General features: G+C 41.7%; 1 protein-coding gene across 1 annotated transcript in view; it reads right to left on the bottom strand.

The window, feature by feature from the left end:
• Positions 1-25,875, bottom strand: part of SLC22A23 (solute carrier family 22 member 23) — a gene marked incomplete at its 5' end in the record, with an annotated part of 120,001 nt that overhangs the window by 85,255 nt on the left and 8,871 nt on the right. The window contains 2 exons of the mRNA XM_026069701.1: positions 11,372-11,526; positions 17,061-17,164. Of these exons, the coding sequence (XP_025925486.1) occupies positions 11,372-11,526; positions 17,061-17,164 (259 nt within the window). The remainder of the gene's footprint in view (positions 1-11,371; positions 11,527-17,060; positions 17,165-25,875) is intronic.

The raw sequence follows: 25,875 nt of genomic DNA on the forward strand, positions 1-25,875 counted from the left end.
CATGTTTTTGTTTCTGAAATTACTAGGATACGAAATCTGTAATTGTTGCTATTACTCTTCATTGGATAGAAGCAGATTTCTTCTTTCAGAAGAATATTTGTCACATTCTCTCTTATCAGGGGTGAAGAGAAGAGGCATCTGTTGTACATATTATGTATTCCATTTTCTTTCTGTCCTCAGATCCATGTGAAGCGTCTAACTTCAGTAAAGGAAAAGATCAGGAAGGGAGGAAAGGCAGCTGCGTGAATACTTTTTTTTTGAAATGCAACATGCAAGAATTAAGAAAGATGAAGTTTGTCACCTGAAAAAGTCAAATACATCTGGTTAAAGTTTACAAGATGCAGATTGCACTTTGCATATTCTGTTCCAGACTTAGCACAGACACTAAGAACAAATAAGCAAAGACCGGGCAATGCTTCAGGCAGATGCACAGCTCTGAACGTACACACCACAACTGAACAAGACTAATACGGGTAGAGTCAAGGTTCATACAATCAAGGCTTCTCCAGCCCAAATTCCAAAGCATTCAAATGCAGTAATTTGGTGTTCTCTCCAGTACAGATACAAGAGAAGTCAATTTTTCCAATAGATGACTAACACTGACAGCTTTATTTATTTAACTTTCAAAACAGAGTAATTTTTAATGGACCTATAATTCAAAAGCTCTTTAATTTTCATCAAGCTTCCTAGAAATACTGATTCGATTCTGTGCCTTGAAAAACAAATATGTCAAGGTCTAGACAAAACTCCTTTTTCAAAGTCAAAGCAATAAAGGAAACCAAAATTCAATTTTATTAGGAATGGTGGTTCCAACTTCTACACATAAGCTACTTCTTCCATTATACAATTTTTTTTAAAGTTAACCCTGCTTTTCCTTTATAGAAAATTAAAATGGATTAAACTACCTTGTTTTTTCTTATATCACTTTCCAAATACCTTCTTCCCCCACCCCAAAACATTGTTGATTCTGCTTCCTTTATATTTTCTGTTACTTTTCTTTCTTCCAAGCTCTCCTGTGAAGCTCTAAACCAAGTGCTCCAAGAGCGAACAGCTGTGTGCCCAGGAGACACCAACACTGCCTACCTGTACAGCACTGAAATCAGGGTGGAAACAGCACTGGGACTGAATAAAGGCCCTTAAAGAGGGGTTGACAGAGCAGCACTGTTTTCCTTCTGGACAGGAGCTCCACATCAAGCAGAGAACTCTGGTGGGGGTTTTTTTTGTTTGTTTTGGTTTGTTTTTTTAAGATGATCCCTGGTTAACCTGGTTAAGTATCTTTTGAACGAAATGATCCTTTGATGCTTTGTGGAGAAAATGTCCTCCTCCTTTCTCCTGAATTAATCTGAGTGCTTGGATAACAGACAGTAAACAAATTAAGTTTTCTGTGCCTTAGTACTGGTGCACACAGGTCTTCCAGTTTGCATTTTTATCAGAGAATTATTAATTACAGTGCACTCCAATGGCATTTATCTTCTTCCATTGTATCACAACACTTCACATGCCAAGGGTTCCCCTAGACAAGCTCTCCAAATCTTCCTAAAACAACTCATGATGTTACTGTCCATGGCCAACTATGGCATGAGCAGACTTTTCACTCTGCTGCTTCTTCTGCCAAAGATCCTCCTCCTCCTCTGAGAATAAACAGCAGCAGAATGAAATGCATGTCCATAACCTAATATATTGAACATGTGAGGTAAGCCACTGATGGAGATGTATTTGCACTTAAATGTCTGATTGTATGGTAAGAGTACTGAGGCTTCTCTATAAATGCTAACAGTTTGCTGTACAGAGGGTGATCTTTGCCAAAGGAATAAGACAGAAAGCTGAAAGTGGTAACACAGAACTGCTGCAGCAATTTGTGTAATACATACAAGCATTGCTAGCAGACAAGTGTAATCACATGTTAACAGAGGGGACAAAAGTCACAAGAACAGTTAATCTGCGCTGAATTCCTGCAAACACAAATGGGCTGGGAATGCTGGGCTGTCCAAGAGCTGGAGAAATCACCTGCAGAAGTGCAGGAATTTAGCAATCGCGCTAGGACGCAGATCCAGAACTTCTGATGCACACAGTGGACTGTGCTCCCTCCCACAGTTCAGCACAGAAACTGTTCAAAAAAGAAATGGTTACATTTTCAAGCCAAGCAGCCTTCTGCAAGCACCTCTTTTCTCCATTATATTATCTGTTTTGCTACCACCCACCTAAGCCTAAATTCAAGTTTATCTCTAGTCCAAGGAATATACTGATGCATTGAGTGCCTAAAGCAGACAAAGCTCAAGTACGCAAAACTTAAATAGTGCTTGCAGATGTTTGCACATCATTCATTAAACTTCAGTGAACTGATTTCTTCTCTCACAATTCATACTATAACCAGAATTCAAAGAATGTGAGCAAACAAGTTTTTAAGCTAGTAACAAGCACTTGTGTCTAAACTTATCTCTAAAAACTACATAAGTGTATATACAATCCATTTAAGAAGGGACTAGATGTTCTCAAAAGGCAAAAACATAGCTCAGTTTTAGGTCCATCAGTAATTGCAGTATATGATTTATGAACAAATTCATCTGTAGTGTAACAGTGGGTACTGTTCTTTAAAAGAGAAAAATGAGTGATAAGAGCACTTATATAACATGCTGCCAGTATACAGAATTTAATCATATCAATGAAACCAAGAATTAAAGCAAAAGTGAATATTTTATTATATCTGACTAAATAATATGCATTTTTAGAAATAGTATAATGAGAATTGCCTGCATATTTCACGCTTTGATTGAAATTTAATTAAGTTGAACTAGTGAAAATCCCATGGGGTTATGTTATTTGTAAGCGAGAAAGTAGGAGTCGTGTCTGCATGACTGGGGATGGAAATTTGGCTAGCCTTGTTAAATTATGGTTCCTCTTGAAAGGCACATAAATATTTATGTAAATTTTTGTGCTGACATTTATTGCTGGACTTTAATAGTCAAGTCACTACAGATACCTTCCATATACATGGATTTTTTCCTCTATGCACAGCATGCTGCCATAAAAATTTGTCTTGCATTTTCCTAATGAGCTACCCTGTAAAAACAGGCAGGAAAGGGAAGGAAAACAGCATTCATTCACAGCTGATTTGTGAACCTGCATGTGCTTCCTTTTGCAGCAGAAAGTAACACATGCACACACAGAGAAATGTGCATGCACCTATGCCTCACTGGAAAACATAGCTGGGAAAGAAAACTACCCTGTACACTGCCTGCCTTAAAGGGAGCTCATTGCTGCTGAGCTCTTCACTGCCTGTCTCATGTCCAACACTAGCTTTACCAGTTTACAAGCGTGTGGTGTGAGGACACTGACCATAGCTTAAGGAACAGGACAACCAAAACTCAGTGAGCCAACAGACTTGGCAGAATAGGCTGTGTACCTACGGCTTCAGCAAGGGATGCTCTCTGCAGCAGATTCATTTTCCTACTAGGGAAAAAAAAAAAAAAAAAAAAAAACACAACAAAACTGACAGCTTTCACATCCCCATCTCTGAACCACTTGCCTTTCTGAGAGAAAAAAACCCATGCTTCCCAGATCATGAAATTACAGGATTAACTGTAAACCTGCAACAACGTCAAATACCAACAGTTACAACATTGCTGCAATATCAGACCTCTGTAACTATGATGTATACAACCCTTTTCCAGCTAACATAAGCAGAGTAGTTGGAGCTCAGGGATTGGGCATAGTATAAAGGGGAGGCTCTATGCTTTTATTTACTGGTAAGGATGAGCAGACATCGCAGTCTGTCACACTCTCCTCCTGAAGGGCCGACTCCCCGGCATGAATACCGAGTTGGACTTCTCAGGCAAGGAGGCTAGCATGGGCACTTCAGCAGGGCCCAGCAGCAAAGTCCTAGCAGAAGGACTCTGCAAAGATACAGACCACCCGCATCCATACGGCTGCATCAGTCAGCTCGGACAGGACTTGCAGGTATGAATGCACATGCATTTTGGGAAGCTAATAGGGCTTTCGCTACCAGGAACCCTATGTAGCAAAAAAACAGCTCCTTAGCTACTGACTTACAAAAAAACAAACAAATGACAAAAAAAACCCAAAACCCCAAATGCAACCTCCCCCAAACTTCACAATTTACACTTGCAGTAAGACTTACATTTACGCTTTAGCAGAGTAAAAGGGCTGCAAGTGAAAGCCAGTTTCCCAGATTTAAATATACACCCTTCTTCAACACCCCTTTATTGTCAGAGGCTACGGCTTTAGGAGCAGCTGAGACAACGAAAGGGGGGGGGGGGAAGGAGCCACCCCATTTCCTTCCAGCAGCAGTGAGCTCTCAGCTGTGTGAGAGCAATGAGAAGACCTATGAGCCCATTGGCCATTGCTCAGATTAAAAAAAAAAAAAAAGAAAAAGAAAAAGAAAAAAGAAAAAAAATCCCTAGAAGTGTCATTACAATCATGAACAATCACAAGGGCAAGTATTTGCAGGACAGACTATAAGATTTCTCATACCCAAACTGCTGAATCTGCTGTGGAACAGTTATAAGATGACACTTTAAATGGTAAATACAGGCTGTATTTCAAGCTGGGGAAATTGCAAGTGTGCAATTCTCTCCTCTCCTCTGACCGTCACTATCACAAGTATTTTAACTGCAGTGTTGCATCTCAGTTGCACTCCCAGTTGACCAATCATAGAAAAAGTACCTCAAATAAAATTAATTCCTTGGGCTTTTTGGTCACACTGACAACACACTACATTTTCAGGAACTGAAATAAAGCAGGATCTAATTTTAATCAGTTTTTTTTCTCCAATTTCTGCATTAACCAACTGTCTTCTAAGCTCCCAAAGAGCTTTAAAAAGATCCTCCTTTTATTCCCCTTTGGCAAACTTCAAGACTTATATAAATTCATCTCAAACTGACTGCCTCAAATTATAGTTTCCAGGATTTATGCTTGAGACAATGCATTAGCAATGCTGCTAGAAAACTTCTGCCCTGGAATGTAGTTTGTAGGGGTCAAAATAAGCATGTGAGCCAAAGCCATAGCGGTAGACACCATGTCCTCGGAAGAGTATATCCACTCTGACCTTCAGGAAAGGGAAGGAAATTCAAAGGAAATATTGAGGGGAAAGAGGCTGTCAGATTATATGAGGAGTCACAATCTGGTTCTGCTGACAGAAGCAACATAGGACAAGGAAGATTTTATCAGAACAGTACTGTATGCTGGGACTTGTAGTTTCAATAACCTTTCTATTCTTGCACAAATTGAGCCCTCAGGCATTTGATAAAAGACATGCACCGTCCTTTTTTTTGGAGCAGTTGGAATGCTCCTACTTCATGCTATTTTGTGGCTTGCACAGAGCTAGTAAAAATACAGAGGTACAGTTTCCAGGAACCCATATCCCATCTCAATATTAGAACAATCTGTGGCTGCTCTTTAAATAAAGCTTTTCTGTATTATTTAGCAATCAATGGACACTTTAGAGTGATCTAGTAAAATTCTTGTTCAGTCGATCCCACTACGATTACTTTTATTACACCTTCCTCAAAAGATGCAAAGAGTAAGTAAAGGTTGGTTACATAAACAGCAGGTGGCTTAACAACCTTGATCTTATCACATAAGTGTCAGTGGAGAGAACTGTATGTTACTGCAGAACTAAAGCACATTTCAGTGCACTGGAAAGCTGTCAGATGTTTTCCACATCCTCTGATCTGAAAACACATTACAGAGTTATTTATTCAGCTGGTTCAGATTACGCTGAATAACTTAGGAGTCCGTGGTTTCCAGTACCTCACCTGACTTGTCTAGCCTAGGCCGTGTTTTTTATTGAAGAGTCAGAGGAGGAAATGGAGAATACAATAAAGCAATTCTACGGTTTAGACTATTCAGATTCCAAGGGACGTAGGAGCTATAAACTTGCTATAGCCCAGGATCTTACATCCTTTCTGGAAGGAAGAAACAAACACACAAACAAACAAAAATGCACAAAAAAACCCATCACCCATTATTTTGGTACCTAACCGGAAGCAAAGTTATTTTACATATCTGACATTACTATAGCCCAACATCCAGAGGCTTCCATGCTCTGCTTCGGGCCTTGCTCATTCCTCAGCCTGAGCAAGCTTTCTAGTATAGAGCTTTCCAGGGACACAGGTTTTCAAAAAGGAGCAAGAAAGAGTCTTAAGAACCACATTAAGCCTCTCTTAGATCTCTTAGATCAGTGCCTGTGTCATTTACAGGAGTGACAGTTTGAGTTGACCTAGCTTTACATGAGAAAGATACATCACAGCTGGACATCTTAACTAGTCTGGAAGTATTTGCCAAACTTTCCCAGTCTTTTCAAACACGAGCTACTATCAGGAGAAAAAAGGTGGAAAATGCTGTTGGAAAGAGCGAAATGGATAAAACAACGTGCCTACTTACCTTGCTACTATACATCAGAGGAACACCCCTGGTTCCTCGCTCCAGCCTGAGAAGACATTGTCTCACTGATAGCAAAGCTATTTTCAAAGCCTATTTACTGGTTCATTCAAGTCTAGACTTCCTAATTTTGCAGAGTAATCTGTAGTTCAGTCACCCATGAAATTACTGAACAGTCTGCAATTGTGTGCAAATCTGTGCCACTGCTTGTGCTGTCTGCACTCAGGTATAATCATTAGAGTGATGGCACACAACACTTTAATGGGAAGCTCGTTAAACTTGTCAGTAGCATTTGCCAGAGAAATATGACTTCTTCCCCCCTCCTCCCCCTTAGTTTAATTAATATCATCATCATCCTAGCTTCTACTCCAGAAAATGACAAAAGTGGGAACACCAGAGAGAAGACAAACATGGCACGGGAAGGGGCCAGTCAGAAGCAAACCCTTACTTTCCTTTATCCAATTACTTTGCCCCACACAGTATTAGGCTCTGTTCCCCAGGCTTGGACGATGCAAGGGATGCAATGCACTGCAGGAAATCTTTTAAAAGAAGACAAGAAAAGATCAAACAGCAAAACAGCACATGCCACTAGCAACAGCACATTTGTTCTACTCAAGAAAATGTACTGTTTCTCTCGCAGAGGGGTCTGACGCAAGCTGCCACCAGCACAGCCTCAGCAGCAGCATGGGATGCGAGAGCAGAAGAGGGAGGGTTATGGGAAGGGGCTGTTGCATCAGCTCCCCCAAGCTTGTGAGAGCAAACCCTAGGGAAGGGACAGTGCTGAGTCAGTCGCAGCATCTGGCCTTCTATATAAAACACACAGGAAAAGGCTGTCACAGAGCCATGCCCAGATCCAGGCCCCAGTCAGGCTAAAATGACCCAGAAGTAGCACCCTTCCCACCTCCCAGACAATCAGCTTGGCTTTCTCCAGTGACTTCCACATTTGCTGAGCGTACTTTGTCCCATGCGATCAGCAACCAGCAAGCAGAGCTATTTGCAGTAACACAGGGAGCAGAGACACACCTTTGCCTGCTGTGAAAGTCCACACACTCAGCTGGAGCATTACTCACACAGGCATCATCAGGGCTGCCCCCAACCCTTCCTCTCCCTCTCTCTTGGCCTGGGCGAAGCAAATGCCTCGCAGGACCGGCCTCGGGCCTTTTCACCCCAATGCGTAAACTCAGTCCTCCTAGTCTCCCACTGGGCAGCAGGCTACCATGCTGTACATCCAACTGTGTTGAGCCAGCAGGTCCAGGATGCCAGCAGCTCTTCCCCCGCTGTGTGTGACCAATACTGACACCAGGCGCCCTCAGAAAAGAATAGCTTTTCCCTTTTTTTCTGTTTAACTCCTCCTCCCAACCCTCTCAGTCTACACTCTTTTTGACTTTTAACTTCTGGGCAGGTGGTACATCTGCCTCCAACTTTTGCAGTCAGACTGCTCCTTAGCATGCCTCCACCATCTCCCTTCAAGAGAGTTAGCCAGTGTTCCCAGCACCCTCCTCCAGCAAGGGCAGACCCATTTCTGCAGAAATCTGGTTGGAAAGCATAGCAGGGAATGTAACCAGCACATTGCAGCAAACAGCTCCAGCCCTGTGCATCAAACGACTGCTGAGCGTGGCATATCAGGAGTCACTTCCCCCTCCTGGTGAGGGCTTCCTGATGACACTGTTAGCGCCGTACAGAAGACATATGCTCGCTGCACAGGAACACAGTAATCCATTCAAGGTTAGCACTGAGCAGGAAATCACTACTGGAAGACGGTAGAAGCTCCCACTTTCCACATCAGCATGAAACAAAAGCCTTTCAAAGTTGTGTTTGTTTGTTCAGTGGAAAGGAGTCAACTCCCTTTTACTCTTCTAGATGATGCAATGACCTGAACCACTGGGGATGAGAAAGACCCAGAATAATTTTTCCTCTGCTTCTGCCATTATCAGCAAGTGCAATCATCTGTGCAAAGCTTGTCTCTTCCTGTAAGTTTGCTAGAAGTGTCACCTGAAAAGCCTTTCCCAACACAAGTTTTTCTCAAAACTGAAACAGCTGCAGAAAAATTTTTTCATTTAACAAATCAACACCAAAGCAGTTTCTTTAGGCAAGTCCAGAGCAGTTCCAGGCAACATGCTGAATTTACAGGCAACAGAAGCCAGTTCATTACAGCAAACATGAAGAAAGGCAGCAGAAGAGCACAGGTAACTCTGTCTCAGAGCTGTCCCTCCACAGAAGACAAGCCTTCCTCTAATGCTCATTCTGCACATTAAGATGTAAGGGTAAGGAAAGAGTTTTTTGGCTATTAAAAGTGCAGTTCAAATGGCGAGAGCAACTCAAATTTAGCAGCTCAGTGTTTTAAAGACAACACTTGGGTGCTATTTTCATTCCCAAAGCATCCAGAATGGTTATTTACAATTCCCCTTAGGCAGGCAATAAATCCAAGCATAACTAGCAAATACACCACAGTGTAAAAGGGACCCTGTGGCAGGCTAATGACCTTTGCAGGTTATACAAGTCTATACAGTTTGCTTCTGCACAGTAGCTTTGAAAACTTAGCTAATGACAGTTTCTAGCAGATCAAACTTTCCCTTTTCTATTGATCTGTTCAGGGCATCCAGCTGAGAATTCTGGGGCAACGGAACTCCAGTGGAAGAAATCAAGACCATTAAGAGAGGGGGCACAGGGCTATGAAATAGAAGGCGACTCCACAAAGGACTGCAGTAGGCACACTGGGGACTCTAGCAGAAAGGGCAAAAGGTAATTCTAAATTGACAGGGAGCCCAACGGATTATGAATACTAATTATTAAAAAAAAACCCAAAACTGTTCCTCCCACTCCCTTAAGAGTTTAAGAGTTAAATCTCTCCCTCTACTCTATATGAAGATGACAGAGGATTTTTTTGTTGAACTAGAAATCTTTAATACAGAAAAACCCACTCCCCTCACTTCCCTAGCTATAAGGTCAACATATTCGCCCAGGATATGAGTGCTGCATCTTTTGCATTTTATCACTTCCATACAAGTGCACTGATGTTCAGGCTACTGCTAGTTTTAAGATGGATCTCTACTAACACCTGCTAGCACTATATGTGCATGGATAGAGACAGATGCCCATTTGAGGTAGACGTACAGACACAGTGGTTAGGTAAACACCTGGATTATGGGGAATCAGATTCAAATCCTTGCTCTGAATCAAGCAGAGTATATATTAAGCAAGGTCTCCCACTTGCTAAATGAAAGAATGAAAGTCTTGAGTGACAAACTATTGTCTGTTCTAAGGTGACACATGCACTGCGATCTCAAACAAAAGATCCACAATGAAGCTTTTGCTTAGATGGCATTTTTCCATGAAAGTCCTCAGCTGAAAAGAAAAGAAAAAAAAAAATCTAAGCTCTCCTAAACACATTGTTGTGCTTTAATGCAAGTTTATCCAAAACAAGAGTGTTCAAAAGAGCTGCTGATTAAGACCTATTGACTGAACATGGCTGACTTCACAAATCAATCTGTGGTATTTTGGTCTGAGCAAAAACTAATTGGTGATGGAGGATAAAATTTCTGCCCTGGCAAGGGAAAAATCTTTCTTCACAGCCAGGATCATGATCAACTTTCAGACTGTGCAGTAGGACAGCAGAAAGTAGGTTTGATGCTAATACTGCTTCAAGAATAATTTGGTCTTGTTTAGTTTCTTCCATTCTAATAAGATCTCTAAGATCAATAAGTAAAAGGGATTAGGATGTTCTGTCTGCCATTTTGCACCATGAAATATCACAGTGCATTTGAACTGCAGACATTTTAAAACATTTCACAATAAGGATGTAATGTCTTCAATAGCAGTGTTATTTTCTGATGAAAAATTCTCACTAGAGATTATAAGACCAAAGGCAAGAGAAGAAAAATCTATCTGGGGTACCATACCATCTATTATGAAGAAATGCAAGACAGGACAAACTCTTGTATATTCTAGTCATGTTGCCTTCCCTTCAGTGTAGTCTAAAGACAAAAACCCAAACATCTACGAATTTAATACTATGTAGCACTACAGGCAGAGTGACAATATTGTGCTAAATCTAGAGACTTGATGGGCTAGATACCATCTACAATAATAAATAAATAACATTTTATGAAGACCTGTACAGCAAGATCCAGGATATACTTAGATATTTTTCCAGAGCCATAACTAAAAAGGGGAAATGTTGTGTTTTCCTCAGCTGGTGCAATACTACCTGTTAATTACAAACAGTAAAGGAAGCACAAGCAGCCAGAGCTCTCTTGAGTATATCCAGCTGACACAGAGCAGGCTGGTGGCATTACATGTGAGCTCTCTGAAAGCAAGGCCCCCCGGAAGAGAGGGGTTTTGAATGTTTTGGCTACCAGTTTACCACTCATACTCCCAGGTATTATAAGCACACATACTTTTCTTATAAGCTTTCCCTCAAGCTTCTCTCAGCTGCCTCCCCCCCCCCCCATGAAGGAAAAAAAGTGTGTCCTGATAAAAGCACTTTGGGCCCCTCTTCTCACATATTTTTGCAGTACTTTATGATCCTGTGGCAGAGGCAAGGGATCTCTTGGCTGCAAGTAACAAGGACATTTCTGAAAACGTGCCAGAATACATACTACTACAGACAGAGCAAGTGAGGAGTCTCCTCCTACTGAGCTCAGTACTGCAAGATGAAATCCACACCCATTACCCCTTATTGCATCAAAGCAGCCAACACTCAAATGACTTCTAGGTTTAAATAACAACAGACAATCCCCCAACACTTTATAATTCTTTATTAATGAGCCCTCAAACCGCTTCACAGACTGTTCTTCAGCAACCTAAGAGATAGCTGGAAAATCCCTACTTCCTTATCAAAACTCAGGCTAATGCTTTTTCAGTCTATATGACTCCGCTTTTGCTTCCCATTTTCATCTGAAATAAACTATAGAAAAGCGAGCTACGCACTCAGCAACAACACATTTGGATGGGTGAAGGAGAACATACTCACGCAGTGCGTACAGGGAGAGGACTATTCCAGCCAGGCAAAACCCCTCAAAAAACCTGAGTGTGCTGAACATTGTCACATTCACTGAGAGTGCCACAGTCAGTCCAAATATCAAAATGAATATGACAGAGAAGAGCAGTACGGGCCGTCGACCAACCCTAAAAATAAGGAAAGAAGTGGGGAGAAAGGGTGTTAAAAGCCAGGATGGACATAATGCTAGATCATTACAAGTGGCAAAGATGGGAACAAGTCATACAACCCCTCAAAATATTTGCACCCATTTTTAAAGCTTGTTCCATATTTCTCCCATTTTTCTGCTTAAATTCACTTGATTCCTGGGTCATCTTTGCACTGACAAATTAATTTTAGATGGGATTAAAGGGGGATAGCACATGATGTATTACTGTTTGATTTAAACATCATTTTCAAAACACCAACAGTGAACAACACAACATCTAGGAACTACAGCAGAGCCATAAACAAAATCCCCAGAGATGAAAAACAGCTCCTCAGAGCTTTCCGTGGTAGCACAGAAGATTGTACGATATTGCATAATATGGCATACTACTAATTATTTCTCCACAATCTACGGCGACAGAGTTTATGATAGAAGTCTCCTCTTCCCCACAGACGTGTGCTTCCCCAGTCTCACCTCTTAGAGGAACACACTCAAAAAATGACTTTTCTTGCCCTCACTGTTGAGGAGAAGTCTAAAGAGCGTGGACCGAGTGTAAAATAGGGCTTGTGTTGCTTTCCTGAGCATAGAGCGCCCATAACAACACTTGCAATAAAACAGTGAACTCCCCTATTTGGGTCTCCTGGCTCCCCCACAGCTCAGAGGTGGGGGAGGCTGCAGGAGGTGCCACCTGCCATTTTGCAGGGCCTCCCATCCTTGCCCAGCCCCGTGCTGGCTGCCTCTTCCTCGGCAGCGCTCCTGAAAGTGGGAGGTAATCGGATTAGGGAGCCTGGCCGGTCCCTGGGGCAGGCAGCCCAGGGAGGCCACCTGCGCCGACCGGCCGGGGATGCCTGCTCCCGGGGCAGGTGGCCTCAGGCCAGGCTGTCTGGGTGCTGTTGTGGCCCCTGAGACCCGCAAAACAAGCCCAACAAGAGAAGGTGAGTGAGAAATCGCTCCAAAGCAATTACTGACAGCGTGGGCCTATTACTGCGCAGCGAGGGTTTGCAGCTGCAAGCTGCCGCAGCACATGCCAGTGCAGCGCTGGCGGTGAGGAGAAGTTACGCTGCCGCTGAACGTGGGGACACCGCCTGCAGAATTTGGCTCTTTTGTGTCAAAGGGATACAAGATTTTTGCATGTCCTATTCATATACTTGGTGTTTATAATTCTCCCCCCCGCTCCTTCCTGTGCAAGCAGAATGATATGAAAGAGCACCAGAGCATGCTGCTATTTTTAAAGCAAGAATTGGATCATTATGTGGAGATTTCCAAAATTTTTCAGCTTGTCAACTCCCACAAGTTTGCCAGTGGAATTGAGGCTCCCTTTTAGTCAGCTCCATATGCCATTTCCACAAAGAATATATGAACTTGCTTTTCGTAGGCAGTTTTCACAGACCCATTCAAAGTAGTCTGTCAGCTGCACGCCAGCCATCAGGCTGAATGTCAGCATAATAAAGAACGTCTAAATCTCACAACTTAATCCAGTTTCACATACTGGGGTATTTCTATTCAGTTATTTTAGCAGACTGTTACCAGCAGCTACAAGGTATAGTGCAAATATACATTCAAAATTAAAACTCTGGATTTAGCTTTACTTAAAATGGAACAGAATCAATAAAATACAGAGTGAGGGGCTGGAAAGGAAACAGTATTAGAATTTTTGATGCTTCTGGGAGCTGGAAGAGTGCACCAACATAAGTGTCATCATTTACACTTTTTCAAAGTCACACCTAAGGAGATTATGTCATGGGCTCCTTCTATGAGGATAAGTTTTCTATTTTTCTCAGCTGTAGCACCAACCTTTGGGCACCTCATACAGTGATTTAACTTGTCATTAACCGTTTGGTGTTTTCAAAAATAGAAGGTACCATTAGGGAAATTGAAGATAGCAAGGTCAAAACAGACTGCTCTTAATAAGTGAACACAGCAGAAGATGAGCTCTCAGTCACTGTGCTACTTTTGAACTTAGGGAGAGAGCAGAACATTATTTCCTCGGCGATGTGCAATGCTCTGGGAACATACCGGACACCGGAGCAATTACTGCTATGCTCATTTCACATTTTACATTTACAGGACTTAAAGCAATTGGGAGAGCGGGGGAGTACCTCATACAAAACCCTGAACATAAGCAACTATGAACTATTAGCAATCTGGGCAAATTTTTGTAATACTATTCTCATAATCTTCAAGCTGCAATTCATAGTAATTAGTATTTGTGAAAGTGTTCTGTAGATGAAAGGTATTATGCAAACACTCAGAATTAGGAACCTGATTCTCATCACAAGCCTGACCTGCCATTCCCTGATGTTGATTAAAAAAGGCTTCATGCTTAGCATATATCAGTTCCCTTCTTCCTGCCTCCGATTCTCTCTTTACTAGTGGTTATCCATCATTAAGACTTAGAATTTCTTGTACCATTATACACATTATGCAAATGAATATTTGCTGTTAATGAAGAATCAAGAGCTCCCAGACCCTCCTGGGCCTGTGAAAGCCAGCTGAGGCCAGATATGCCCTCCATTAAGAGGCATCACCAGTACCTCCTCCCAGAGATGAAGCTACTGTCTTCCTCCCCAAAAAATGCAGTAGATTCCTTAAAAATCAAAACTCCAGGGTAACTATCAGCCACATAGCTGGTGATCAGGCAGTGTTTTGACGGGATGGCATCTTAGAGTATTAAAGAAAAAAGCCTTTTACATGTAGACAGTTATCTGACTAACATTGCATAGATATGCTTGTGAGAAATTAAACACAATCCCCCTAGCAAGAGAGCCCCAGGATGTTTTCCACTTCTATCCAAACTATTCCACAGAGAGACACTTGTGCCACAAAAGACAGCCTACACTGCAGACTCATCTGTATCAGATGTTAAATTCTGCCTGTGCAGGTAAATAACAAGAGGTACAAGCAACCACAGGCTTTTGAAGAAACTGCAATTCACATGATGTGATAAGCAGATGCATCRAAAGAGACTCCTGATGTCATCAGACGTGCACTTCAGGGGGAAGGTAAATGGTGTGAGGACAAGACCTGCTCTTCCCATGCTCCTACGCATGTCCCTTGCCACCCCCAGAAGACTCTTAGCTTCACTCTTTCAGCTGATCAAATTGCTCTTCCCATGCTATTCTTTGCAAGATTTCTGGTGGCTTGGGAACTTGAATCAGCATGAAGGCATCCAGAGAGTACCAGTGCAAAAGCAGGGCAGGACTGGGCAATGAGAGGCAGAGGCTTACTGTGTTGATGTTATGTGAACAACAAGCCCGCCTGCTCCAGAAGGATGCCTTCCACAGAAACCTCAACAGCCTGTTTCGAGAGCAGGCAGCAACGCACTGCCTGTTGAACAAGTAACTTACTTACTCAGGCTGCAGACATAGTCAGTCTTCACCTAGCCTAACATGCTTACAGACCTTCTTCCTATACATTTTCTGCATAGAGCTATCCAACCATGCATGCCTACTCTATTTTGAACATAGACCATTCAGTTTACTTAGTAAATGGACTTAACACACACTATGGCTTTGCCACTTACAGCTTTAAAAGCCTTCTTTCAGAAGAAAAAAAAAAGCCCCAAACCCTATGGTTTAGAAAAAACAAACATCTTCTAATTATCGAAATGAGATAGCAGTATATAAGTGAAATGAAAAGTGCATTTTAGAAGCATGTGACACTCGTATACATGATATGTTTAATCTCTCCTGCTCTACTTTGCCCTGACATCACTTTTTTTTAAACAGGTACAATCCCCTTTGCATCTCTCTCCACACAATCCCCTGCATTAATGGAAACTCAAGATGTGATTAAACAGTAAAGTAAATCCAGTTTAGGTCTTCGTTTACCAGCCCTAAATGTTACCGCCAACTGACAAAAAGACTATCCAACACAGGCTTACCCTGCTGGGTCAGATACATCAGATGGCAAGAACGGGGCAGTGAAGAGGACCACGAGGACAGACTTTGGTGGCAGCAAACATTACGTTGCCCTGGCTACCCATGAAAGGGCTCACTTTTTCCTCTAGCTACCAAGTTACCCTTTTACTTCTTTGCCCCACTGCTGGAAATCAGGCTCTCCTTAAGCTCTCTTAAACTCACTGAAAAAGGACAAAATACCTCATTTTTAAAGCAGGCTAATTTTATGCTGCATTAGCACAGCTAAGCAGCCTGCAGAGAACAAGTGTACATGGCAGCACAAGGTGGAGAAGGAATGGATGGGAGAGCAGGATGCTCCTCATTTTTGTGGCAGAGAGCTATTAAATTTGCTTACTGCATTTCTCTTTTTAGCCGGTGCCTTAGAGAATAAGTTGTTCAATTACTTGCAACTTATTTGTCAATTATAGCAGCATTTCCCTAACTTGGAAATAAAGCTGCCTTCTCCACACTGATTCCTTTTTAGGAAACTAAGCAAGCTCCTTCGTTCATTTTCCCACTATACTTTCTATGTGTTGTTAGAGCCCTATCTTATTTTGGCATTTTAATCAAATTCAACTGTATTTTATCACACGCAGTCTCCACTTCACTGAAAAGTCACAAATCCTCTCTTGCCTAAAAGCTTTTAACAACTGTTCAAACCTTAAGACACAAGCTTACTATAAAAATTTGAGCCAAGTTACTGCACAACTGCAGGGGGCCTTTTCTTTCTCAGCTGACCGAGTCACTTGGGTGAGCCGTGGCTTTAGAAGATTTCCGTAACAGGCAACTCTTCCCCTTCTTTTCCTGTTTTAATGAATGGTGAAAGAGTTAACTTGGGGCCATTTAAAGCATCAACATTGGCAACTGTGCTGGAAGCCACTGAGCTGACTGGGACAGCATCACAGAGCTATTGTTTCAGACTTTCCAAATTTCCATTAAAATCACTTGAGTCATGGCTTTAACTTTTTTTCCCCCTTTTGCATTACCAGAACCTCTCTTTAAATAAAAGCTGAACTCAGAACTAGGAGGGTATCTGATGATGTTTTCACTACTGCAATTTAAGGAGTTGCAATTTAAGCTTTTAAACCTAATACCCCAATATTAACAGCACATAAGCCAGTGATTCCTTAACACTACATGGAAACATTTGCTTAGCAAGAACAAAAATAGAACAATGGTAAGGTTTGCAAAAAACAGCCCTCTACACCCCTGAAAGATACTGTGTAGGCACAAGGTTGACATTACACCAGTCTCTTGTATTCAGTCAAAAGAATGCCATATTCATTTTTTTTTTGGCCTTTTCTCTTGGTTAAAAAAAATTAAAACAAAGGCTTCACTCCTATATAAATAGAAAATACTTAATTCTGCTCCAACTTTATGGCTGTAATAAATTCTGTCAGCAGCAAATAACTAAGTCAAATAGCTTATTTTCATGTTATTTACCTTGATATAAATCACTCAGTTCAAGCAATTAACACAGTTCATCATGCTCTCTTCAGAAACTGAAAATCATTATGCAAAGGTTCTTTATGAATATTAAGAAAAAAAGATCTAAGAGATATTTAACATTGTTATTCATTTATAGTTATGCTGCATTAAAAGATTTTTCACTTACCAGTCAGCTATACATCCTGTTATTAAGTGGCCAAAGATTAATCCTACCAGTAGGGAGAATTTAGCAATGTGGACTTTCCAAGCAGAATCACAAACAAGATCCCACTGGAAGAAAAAGACAGATACACTGGAATAAATTAGTTGATCTCAGATGCATTTAAACATACTAACATTGTTGTAGGCATTCTTCCCGATTTCAGTGCTTGCATGAGTGCACACAAACAGGAGCGAGGGAGGCAGCTTTCCCCCTCAAGTCAAACCCCATATCGCAAGAAGTGAAAGAAAAGACCTTCAGTGAGTTTGATCAGGCCATTATTTATAAAATGAATTCTCCCCCTCCTCAGCCCATGTGAATTTAGACTAAGGGGCATTTCTCCAGCACTGGCACTACTGATGTAACTGAAGTGTACCACAGTAATACCCCAAGATAACTGCTAACAGTCCTGGAAAGCCCATTGCCAGCAAGCCAGGCAGTTTACAAGGAAATCCTCATATTTACTTTCTCACGATTGTTTGGCAGAAAGGGAAAAAGAAGCCGCTTTGCCCCAGACCCACAACATTTTCCTCTTAGGCATTAGACCAGGCCTCAGGAGAGCCAGGCTGAATTTCTGGCTTTAGCCCAGGCATCCTTATTGCCTTCAGACACGTAACTTAATCTCTCTTACGTGTAAAGTGTGGATAGTACTATCCTACCGTTGAATAAATATAGGAAGATACCTTTGTTCATGGTTTGTGAAGCATTCAAATACTGATGGCAACGGGAGCCTTATGCATTTCGTTAAAAATGAGCACAGCTAACTTTGGAGAGTCAGATAGTCTCCAGCTGAAATTCTGAAGTGTAAATGGTTATCTATATGTAATGTAATGGCAGTGGTCCTCTGGACAACACTAAGCCATAGTTTCATGGCCAAACAAAATAAAAACATGCAAATTATTTTTTGAAAGTCAGATGCAACTTCAAGACAAAGCTTCCCTTAAAAAATGTTTAATTAGGTGCACTGGCATTTTAGGTAATTTCATAAAATACATTCCTTTCACAAATAAGGCTAGATCTGACTCATCCATCTGGTTCCAACATCACAGGATATATCCTCCCTAGAATATCCATCTCACCAAGAAGTATAGCACTTTCTTGGCCAAAAAAACTTGTGTCAACTTTCTGTAAACATTCAAGCTCAGGCTTTTTGTTTTAGTTAAGAGTATTTTAGCTAGTATTCTACAAGTACTGACTTGTATAAGTCAGGAGATGCACATCTGATCCTGTAAGCCATTCTGCAAGCTCCATATTGAAGGCACTAGGGAATCAGAAGCAAATAGCATGAGTGAATTTTTTTTCCACCAAATACCTATGAACTATTTAAAGTAACCAGCTCAGCAACGCAGTGAGAATTGCTCTCCAAAGATGTTGACATCTTACAAGTATTTTGTTTAGAAAGTAGGGGAAACGCAGTTCCTAATATTTGCAAATACAGAACCAATCTCCTGTTTCCAAAGAAGATATCTGTCCAGACAAGCCATGGACAAAACAAAAAGTAGGTACATCTAAGCTCCAGAAAGACTTTCAAATGCAATTGTTCAGGGTTTATTTTCACAGTCCAGAAGGTGTATATACTGCTTAAAAATGAGAAATATTTTTTGACTGTGGAGTATAAGTGTATCAAAAATAGTCATAATTATACAAGAACACCTTTTAAAGGCCATCTCTGCAAGATACTTGTTTTTATTTTAGTGCTGTCAGAGGAACAAGTAATGTCATCCAAGTGCAAAAAAATCTGCAGGCAGATATCCTGGTGCCTTTTCATCTTCACAGCATACTATTGCTAGTCAAAGATATCTGGCCCTTATATAAACCCCAGACAGAGAATGTTCAGTACCAGATTACATGTAGGTAAAGGTTCATGGTCAGAGGAGCCAAAATCTCATTAAGAGCTCTTGTGAAATTTCAGGCAAAGACAACTGATGTCAAACAAAATCAGCCACTTTGGCACACTGATGCATACAGCTAGAGTTTAAGGAGGGGAGAGTTAATCTATCAGCAGATCCTTCAGTAGGGCCTGAAATGCACCCACTCCTTTTGATAAGTCATCTGTAAATCACTTTTTTATTTGTTTGTTTTTAAAGCTATAGACCAAATCTTCAGCTGCTGTGAAAATAAAGAACAGATATCTCTGTGCAAACAGTTCATCTGACTATTTCCTGCCTTCGATTAAATCCTGCCTCGGCAATCCAGTGCGAGTCTATTCAAAACACAGTTGATCTTCCAAGTCCACAAAGTGTAACATGGGTGCTGACACATGCATGTAGCTCTTGAGGTCCAATGAATCTTGCTTTAAAAAAATTGTCAGAATTCCTAACTGTGGAAATGGTGAAATATTTCACTGTTTTTTTTAAGCAGAAACTCAGAGAATCTGCCACGATCTAAAACTTACTTCCTCAGTAATAAGAGCTCAAGTGTACCTCAGTTTCTTCTCTGTCAGCTGTTACAAACCAGAGAAAGCTCACTGTAAAGCAGTTACCCAAAATAAACACAGAATTTGTTATACAAGACAATGAAAGTTTGGGCAGAATTTCTGTGGGTTCCACCAAGTATTTGGCTTGAAAAGAAAAAGGAGAGGGCACAAAAGAGAAATGGACACGTATTCAATAGCACACTCATTTAAAGACTGCATTAACAGGAAAAAAAAGTAGTAGATTCTGCCCATTGGTCTTTAACACAGCAACAGAACAAACTTCATCACACTGTAAGTATAAGAATTTTGCATGAACCTGTGCTCCTTCCTCCCTGCCCTGACCCACCAATAGCCAAACATGGAGGATTTCAGTCTCAGTTTAGAACAGCTGGAAATAGAGGGTAGTCAAGTAGGAAGTGTTCTACAACATTGATGCTGTCTTTCCGCTTACATACATACACCTCTGCTCTACAGAACTGAAAATATTCGATGCATGTCCACGTGTCACGGGTGTGGCTAGAACCGTGGCAGCACCTGCTGTAAACACTAAGGGTTTCATCTGGCAAACATGACACTCAGGTTTACTCCATGAAGGAAGAAATCACAGGTGTCCATGTTTTTGCAGAACAAAATGCTGGGACAGGCGGTGCTGACAACTACTCCAGCAGCACTCCCAATAAATATGCACTGGGAGATTGTTTTGGCCAGAGACTAGTCASTAATCCCCTATTGCCTCTTACGGTAAAGGTTAAGGTTAAGGTCAAGGTTAATATGTTACATGCAGGCCAGGCCATTAAATCCTCTCACTCCTTTGGCAGAACCCCCGGATGCTCCATTTGGGAGTTAACACAACCCCCAGCTGGAAGGAAGGGTGCGGCTAAGTTTACAATGCTCCCTGGGTTTTCTTTCTGCGTCCTCCCTCCAGATCTCTAATGCAAAAGATCTGACGAAGTTACAGGTGGAGCAATAATACTGAACTGTTACGTCTAAAAAATAATAATAATAAAAAAAAAATCGATAAAACATGATGGTGGAGAGGAAACCTTTAAAACAAACAAACAAAAAAAAGCATTTTCTGGTAGCACTGTAGAGATTTTGCCACCTATGCAGATGTGCAATATATTGTAGTTTTTCTTTTTTCATGTTGTGACAATTTTTGTCAAAGCTTAAGGAGTCACACCTTAAGGATCCTAATGTTTAATTGATCTCAGTGAGTCACCACCCATGCTGTGAATCGCTATGTTTCAAACAATCAGTCAAGATGGAGGACTCTGAAACATGAGATGTTTTGGAAGACATCTGGCAAAAGTTAATGCATCCAAAAAAGTAACCATTCTGTAACTTCTGCACCAGCAGTGAAAATGTGGATAAGGCTCATGCAGTGAGCCAGTATTCACTCTGAAGTTCAGGAAAGATTTATGAAAGTACCAGTGTAAAATCTGCTGCATGATTGTTATTATAAACACAAGTCCTCTTATTTAAGGTCTCCTGCCTTGAAATCGGCCTTCACTTCCTACTACTGAAGCCGTAACACTGTGGCATCTGAACAAACTGAATAGCCCCTGCAAGAAGGTTGTAACAAGATGCCTACCAAGGATTTGGTTTGCCTTGTTGTCATCTTGACTGCATGAAAGAAGGTGCAGGGAAGACCCGTGTGTTGTAAGAAGAGCAAAGAGACAGGAGGGAAGGTATTCCTGTCTTGATCTATGTCCAGACTGTTGCCAAAAGAGAGCAGACCCTTCCCCAAACACTTTGCAGATGGATCAGCTCTCTGCTTTGACTGCTCCATGCATCAGTTTTGGCACAAGGAGACAAGAGGATCGCCCACGCGGCTGCCCTGGAAGACCTACACCAAGCATGAACTGCACCCTTGGTCCTTCCCCAACGAGGCAGCTCCTCGCCTGCTGTGCTGGGCTTCCTGGACTTCATTCTGAGGCATGTAACACACCCCACACACTGCAAACAGCCTCTCAGCCCTTGGAGAAAAAGCCCCTCTTCTGGAGCTCCAGGCCTCTAAACATCACGTACTCCACGGCTTACCCCGGCAGCCCCCAAACTGCTCTTGGAGAAAAGCCAGGAGCTCCTGTGTGCATCGGATGGTGTTTTTAACAACAATAAATGGAAATAAGAATCTATCACTTGTCACTCAGGTCCACATATATTGGGTCTCTCATTACTTTGTTCTTCTCCTTCCTGCTTCATCATTTCATAGCCAAACCCTGTCAGTTTTCCCCGGACAGCACTAAAATCCATCTTTTCTCTCCGTTTCTATATAAATACCTTATATAGTGTGAGTTTAAATTTATGATGCCTCCAGATTCTCTCAGAAAAATGTGAACCACAGAAGGGTTTTTTGTTTGTTTGTCTTTTTAAACAAACTGTATTAAAAAAATATATCAAGTGATGTTTTTCATATACTGTATATAATGAAAAGCAAGCCTGTAACCAGGTATTTATTGCTGGAGGAAGAGCTCCAAGTCAGCAGACTAAACACTACCAACAACAAAAACAACAACAGCGACAACAACAAAAAAAGCAAAAAAGTCAGTACTTCTACCATAATATACCTGCCACCAATGCCTTTTCTCGGGACTAAACTATCCAAGTAGCACACAGTTACAGCTTCTGGAGACCACTGTAACAAGACTTCCCTCCAGGCTGCTACAGGAAAATGCTTCTCTCCTTCCCTTTTCAACCCCCAACCAACAAAGATGACAACCTGACTGCATTTTTAACGTTAAAGAAAATGTACAAGCTCCAGAAAATGGTGTATTATATAGTAATGCTCAACTTTATAGAAAATAACTGCAATTAAACACTATTAAAGAGAAGGTAGGAGAAGCCCCACAAAGGGACTCACCAGCCCAATTATAACACTTGAAGTTTGGGTGGTTTTACTGACGCACATTTCTGAAGAACAGTTGAGGAAGTCCTGGCACACACTTTTAATAACATTCCTCCCTGCCATACGACTGCACAGCTCAGCCGTCTCTGCATCATCTACTCAGCAGTGACAACAACAGGGCATTTAAAGTAGCAAATCTGATGTTTTAAGCTTTGAGGTTCAGGGCAGTGTTGTCTCTCCTTTGAGAACGCAGCTAGGCAAAGCTCTTTCCAGTCCCAAATATATTTTAAGTATTAATAAAGTGTTCTTGAGAACATCTGGCATTTTTGACCACCAATACAACCAACTCTGTGACTGTAACAACAAAATAAACCCGGGAAGGTTTATGCAGAAGAGGGTGCAAAAATACATAAATTCCTCTTTCTTTGGCCAGCCATATTGAGAATCTCTCACCTAACAAAAGATATCTTTCCTACTGATGGGAGGAGGAAATCCACGTAAATGCCTTTCATTCTTATCAGACACAACTGGACTTACCTGGGCAACACAAGGGTCATAAAAAAATCCAGCAAACCAGCTATTGAGATTTTTGTTTGTTTTCTTTGAACAGCCAGTCAAAGAAATCAGCACCACCTAGCCTGGAATGCCATAACCCAAGGCCCAGTAAACACCTGACCTTTAAGCTACTTCCTTTTGTTCCGATACTAGACCCTAAGTACTGAACACATCTAACTTCCTTCAACAAAACCATCTACTTATGATAAAGTTGAAGATCTCCAACCAATGGCTGAGTACTCTGGATTCGTTAAAGATATACAGCTAAATCCTTCTCCTAAGCAAGTTTCTACTGAGAAGGTAAAGACTGAGATTTTGAGAGGTTTAAAAATGCCCAAGTTTGCAAGAATTTTTAAGGTAGCAAGAGAGATATTGCTGGTATCACAGTATCACCTTTTGTTCAACCTCTGCCTCCTCCCTGTCCCCAGCAAATTTGGGGTCCTTATTCCCATACACTAGAGCTTACTAACTGAATAGACATGAGGGTTTGTTTTGTTTAGTTTCTTGTCTGGCTGATTTTTCCTAAAGGAAATACAGGAATAACATTTTCCCCACATTTCATTCTTTGAAATCAGTAAACCATTTCAGACCAAGGCAGACACCTGGCAGAGAAAGTTGCAACCAAAGAAAGTTACTCATGGACAGTGAATACAGAGTCTTATAAATGGAAAATGTCAGGTAGCTTTAGCTCTAGATATAACTGCCTGGGCCATGTACAATTTGGGGGGGGGGGGGAGAAAAGAAAGAAGAAAAAAAAAAAAGGAAAGACACCCTGCTTTTGACTAGTGCCACATAACCAAGGGTTTGGGGGATATTGGGAGAGGTGGGAGAAGGGGGAGAGAGAGAGAGAGAAGGACAGAGCGCACGAGTGAGACACATGCTTAGCAGTCTTCCAAGAAAGATATAATTAGATCATGCAGTGTTGTGTGAAAGCAATTTCATGTACCTATGAAAACAGTTTCCATCCCTGCAAAACAGTACAGGACTGTACAGCAGTGAACTTCAGCAATCTGCCTAATGATTTCCAAAGTTTAACATAGCTGAAGTTGCCAAAATGCATCCTTCATAACCACATTTTCAGATATGAGTGACTTGGCTATGAAATTTCCACATTAATTTTTGAAGTGAACTTTTTTTTAGGCCTGGTACTTCAATCTTAAAAATAAAACACCGGCTTGGTGCCACGCTGTCACACATCACTACATGAACATCGAGATATAAAAGCAGCACTTCCACTTGAAGTTTTACAAACCTCAGCTCAGTTGCGAAGATGGGAAACCTACGGCACAGGTTATGTCGCGCTACTTGCGGTCGCAGAGGCCAAGATGCGTTGCCTTGCACGTTAACCTCTTYGCAGTAAATCGGCTGCCACCGCCACACCCCCCAGGGCGACACTTTCCACTCACACACAGCATGTGGGCAGCCCTGTTCATCCCCCGGCGTCGGCAAAGGCAACGCCTGGAGCAGATGCACTACTGGAGCCTCTTCTGCCTGTGCCGCGGCCCCGTGCCCGCCAAAGCGGCACTGTCCCTGCTGGCAGACCTACACTGCCCATGTCTGCACACCCAGTGCCGTACACGGATCTCAGCCCCAGCTGCTCTGCAATCCCTGTCCCCCCGCTGCGGGGAGAGAGAGAGAAGTGATGCAGCCAAGTCCTGTATCGATGGGGCGCTTTTTGTTAGGCTTGGTGTCTGCATTACACCACACCACGCTTCTCTGTTTGATCATGCGGATTTGCCTCAGACGATAGTATTGCCCTAAAATCCTCTTTGGCGTTAAGGAGGGAGTAGCACACCATGCAACCTCAAACCAGGAACACCCTCTCCTGTGGCAGTCGATGGACCTTGTCTTGGTGACTGGCAGCGCGAGATTCACCCCTCTCTTCCTACCCCATCCCACAGGCTGTCGCAATTAGGGGAGGATTTGTTTGGGTTTTTTTGTTCATTCGTTTTGTTTTTTAAGCCCAGGTCACTTCTGTCACCTGGTTCAGCGCACAGAGAATAAACAACTGACAGCACCAGGACAGCTGAGTGAGTCACATAACAGACTGCTCAAGCAGCACCGCAATCAAAAGACAAGCCCAAAACTTCACAAACTTGCAAGAAGATAAAAAACACAAAAAAAGCCTTTGTTTCACAGCCAGTAAACTAACCTGGAAAAGTTTTTTCTAGTTGAATGATCTTTACTAAACAATTCCTCAGTCTATGCCATAGGCAAAAAACCCTCCAAGTTATCCACCAAACACAGCAGCAGAATTCCAAGATGACAAGACGCCATCTAAAACATCACAAAACTGGAAGAGTTTCATCTATCCTTCAATTTCACATTTTAATCAAGAGCAATTAGCTCTTCTGTTCCCAACTTCGCTCTCACAGATCTGTGTCTTTTCCCCAGCAGGCAGGGAAGAAGGAAGTTTGTTAAGTAAATAATCATCAGTAACACACTAACAATTAAAATATGGCTTGTTAATCATATGACACTCTTCTGGATACTCAACATGATTAAATCAATTTTAATAGGATCCATACACCACCCACTTCTCCATCACTTCTTCCTTTATTTTCAGTGGCCGGAGCTCTCTTTATTCTAAAACATTTGATCTTCTCCAGCCTTTGCCCTCCCTAGATTAGGTAAATAACCTGTTTCTCAGCTGAGGTGATCCGCTTCACTTTTTCCAACTCTTTAATGTCATCTATAATGTCATCTAACATCAAAGTCTTGGGAGAGAGAGAGAGAACACGAGAGAGAGAGAGAGAGAGAGAGAACACGAGAGACAGAATCTTGCGTGCAGCTTTCATGAATGCTATATTCATAGCTTCCCAGAGAGCAGGATCTAGATTTTTCCATTTCCCTTTTTTTTTTACTCCTCCATGCTGTAATTAAGGATCTTTTTTTACATGTATTCTGATGTTGTATGGAAACAAGTGTCACAAAACTGAATTTAAGTTTTAATTTTTATTTTAAGA

This window comes from Apteryx rowi, unplaced genomic scaffold, assembly GCF_003343035.1.
Source record: "Apteryx rowi isolate R43461 unplaced genomic scaffold, aptRow1 scaffold_3, whole genome shotgun sequence".
Lineage (NCBI taxonomy): Eukaryota > Metazoa > Chordata > Aves > Apterygiformes > Apterygidae > Apteryx > Apteryx rowi.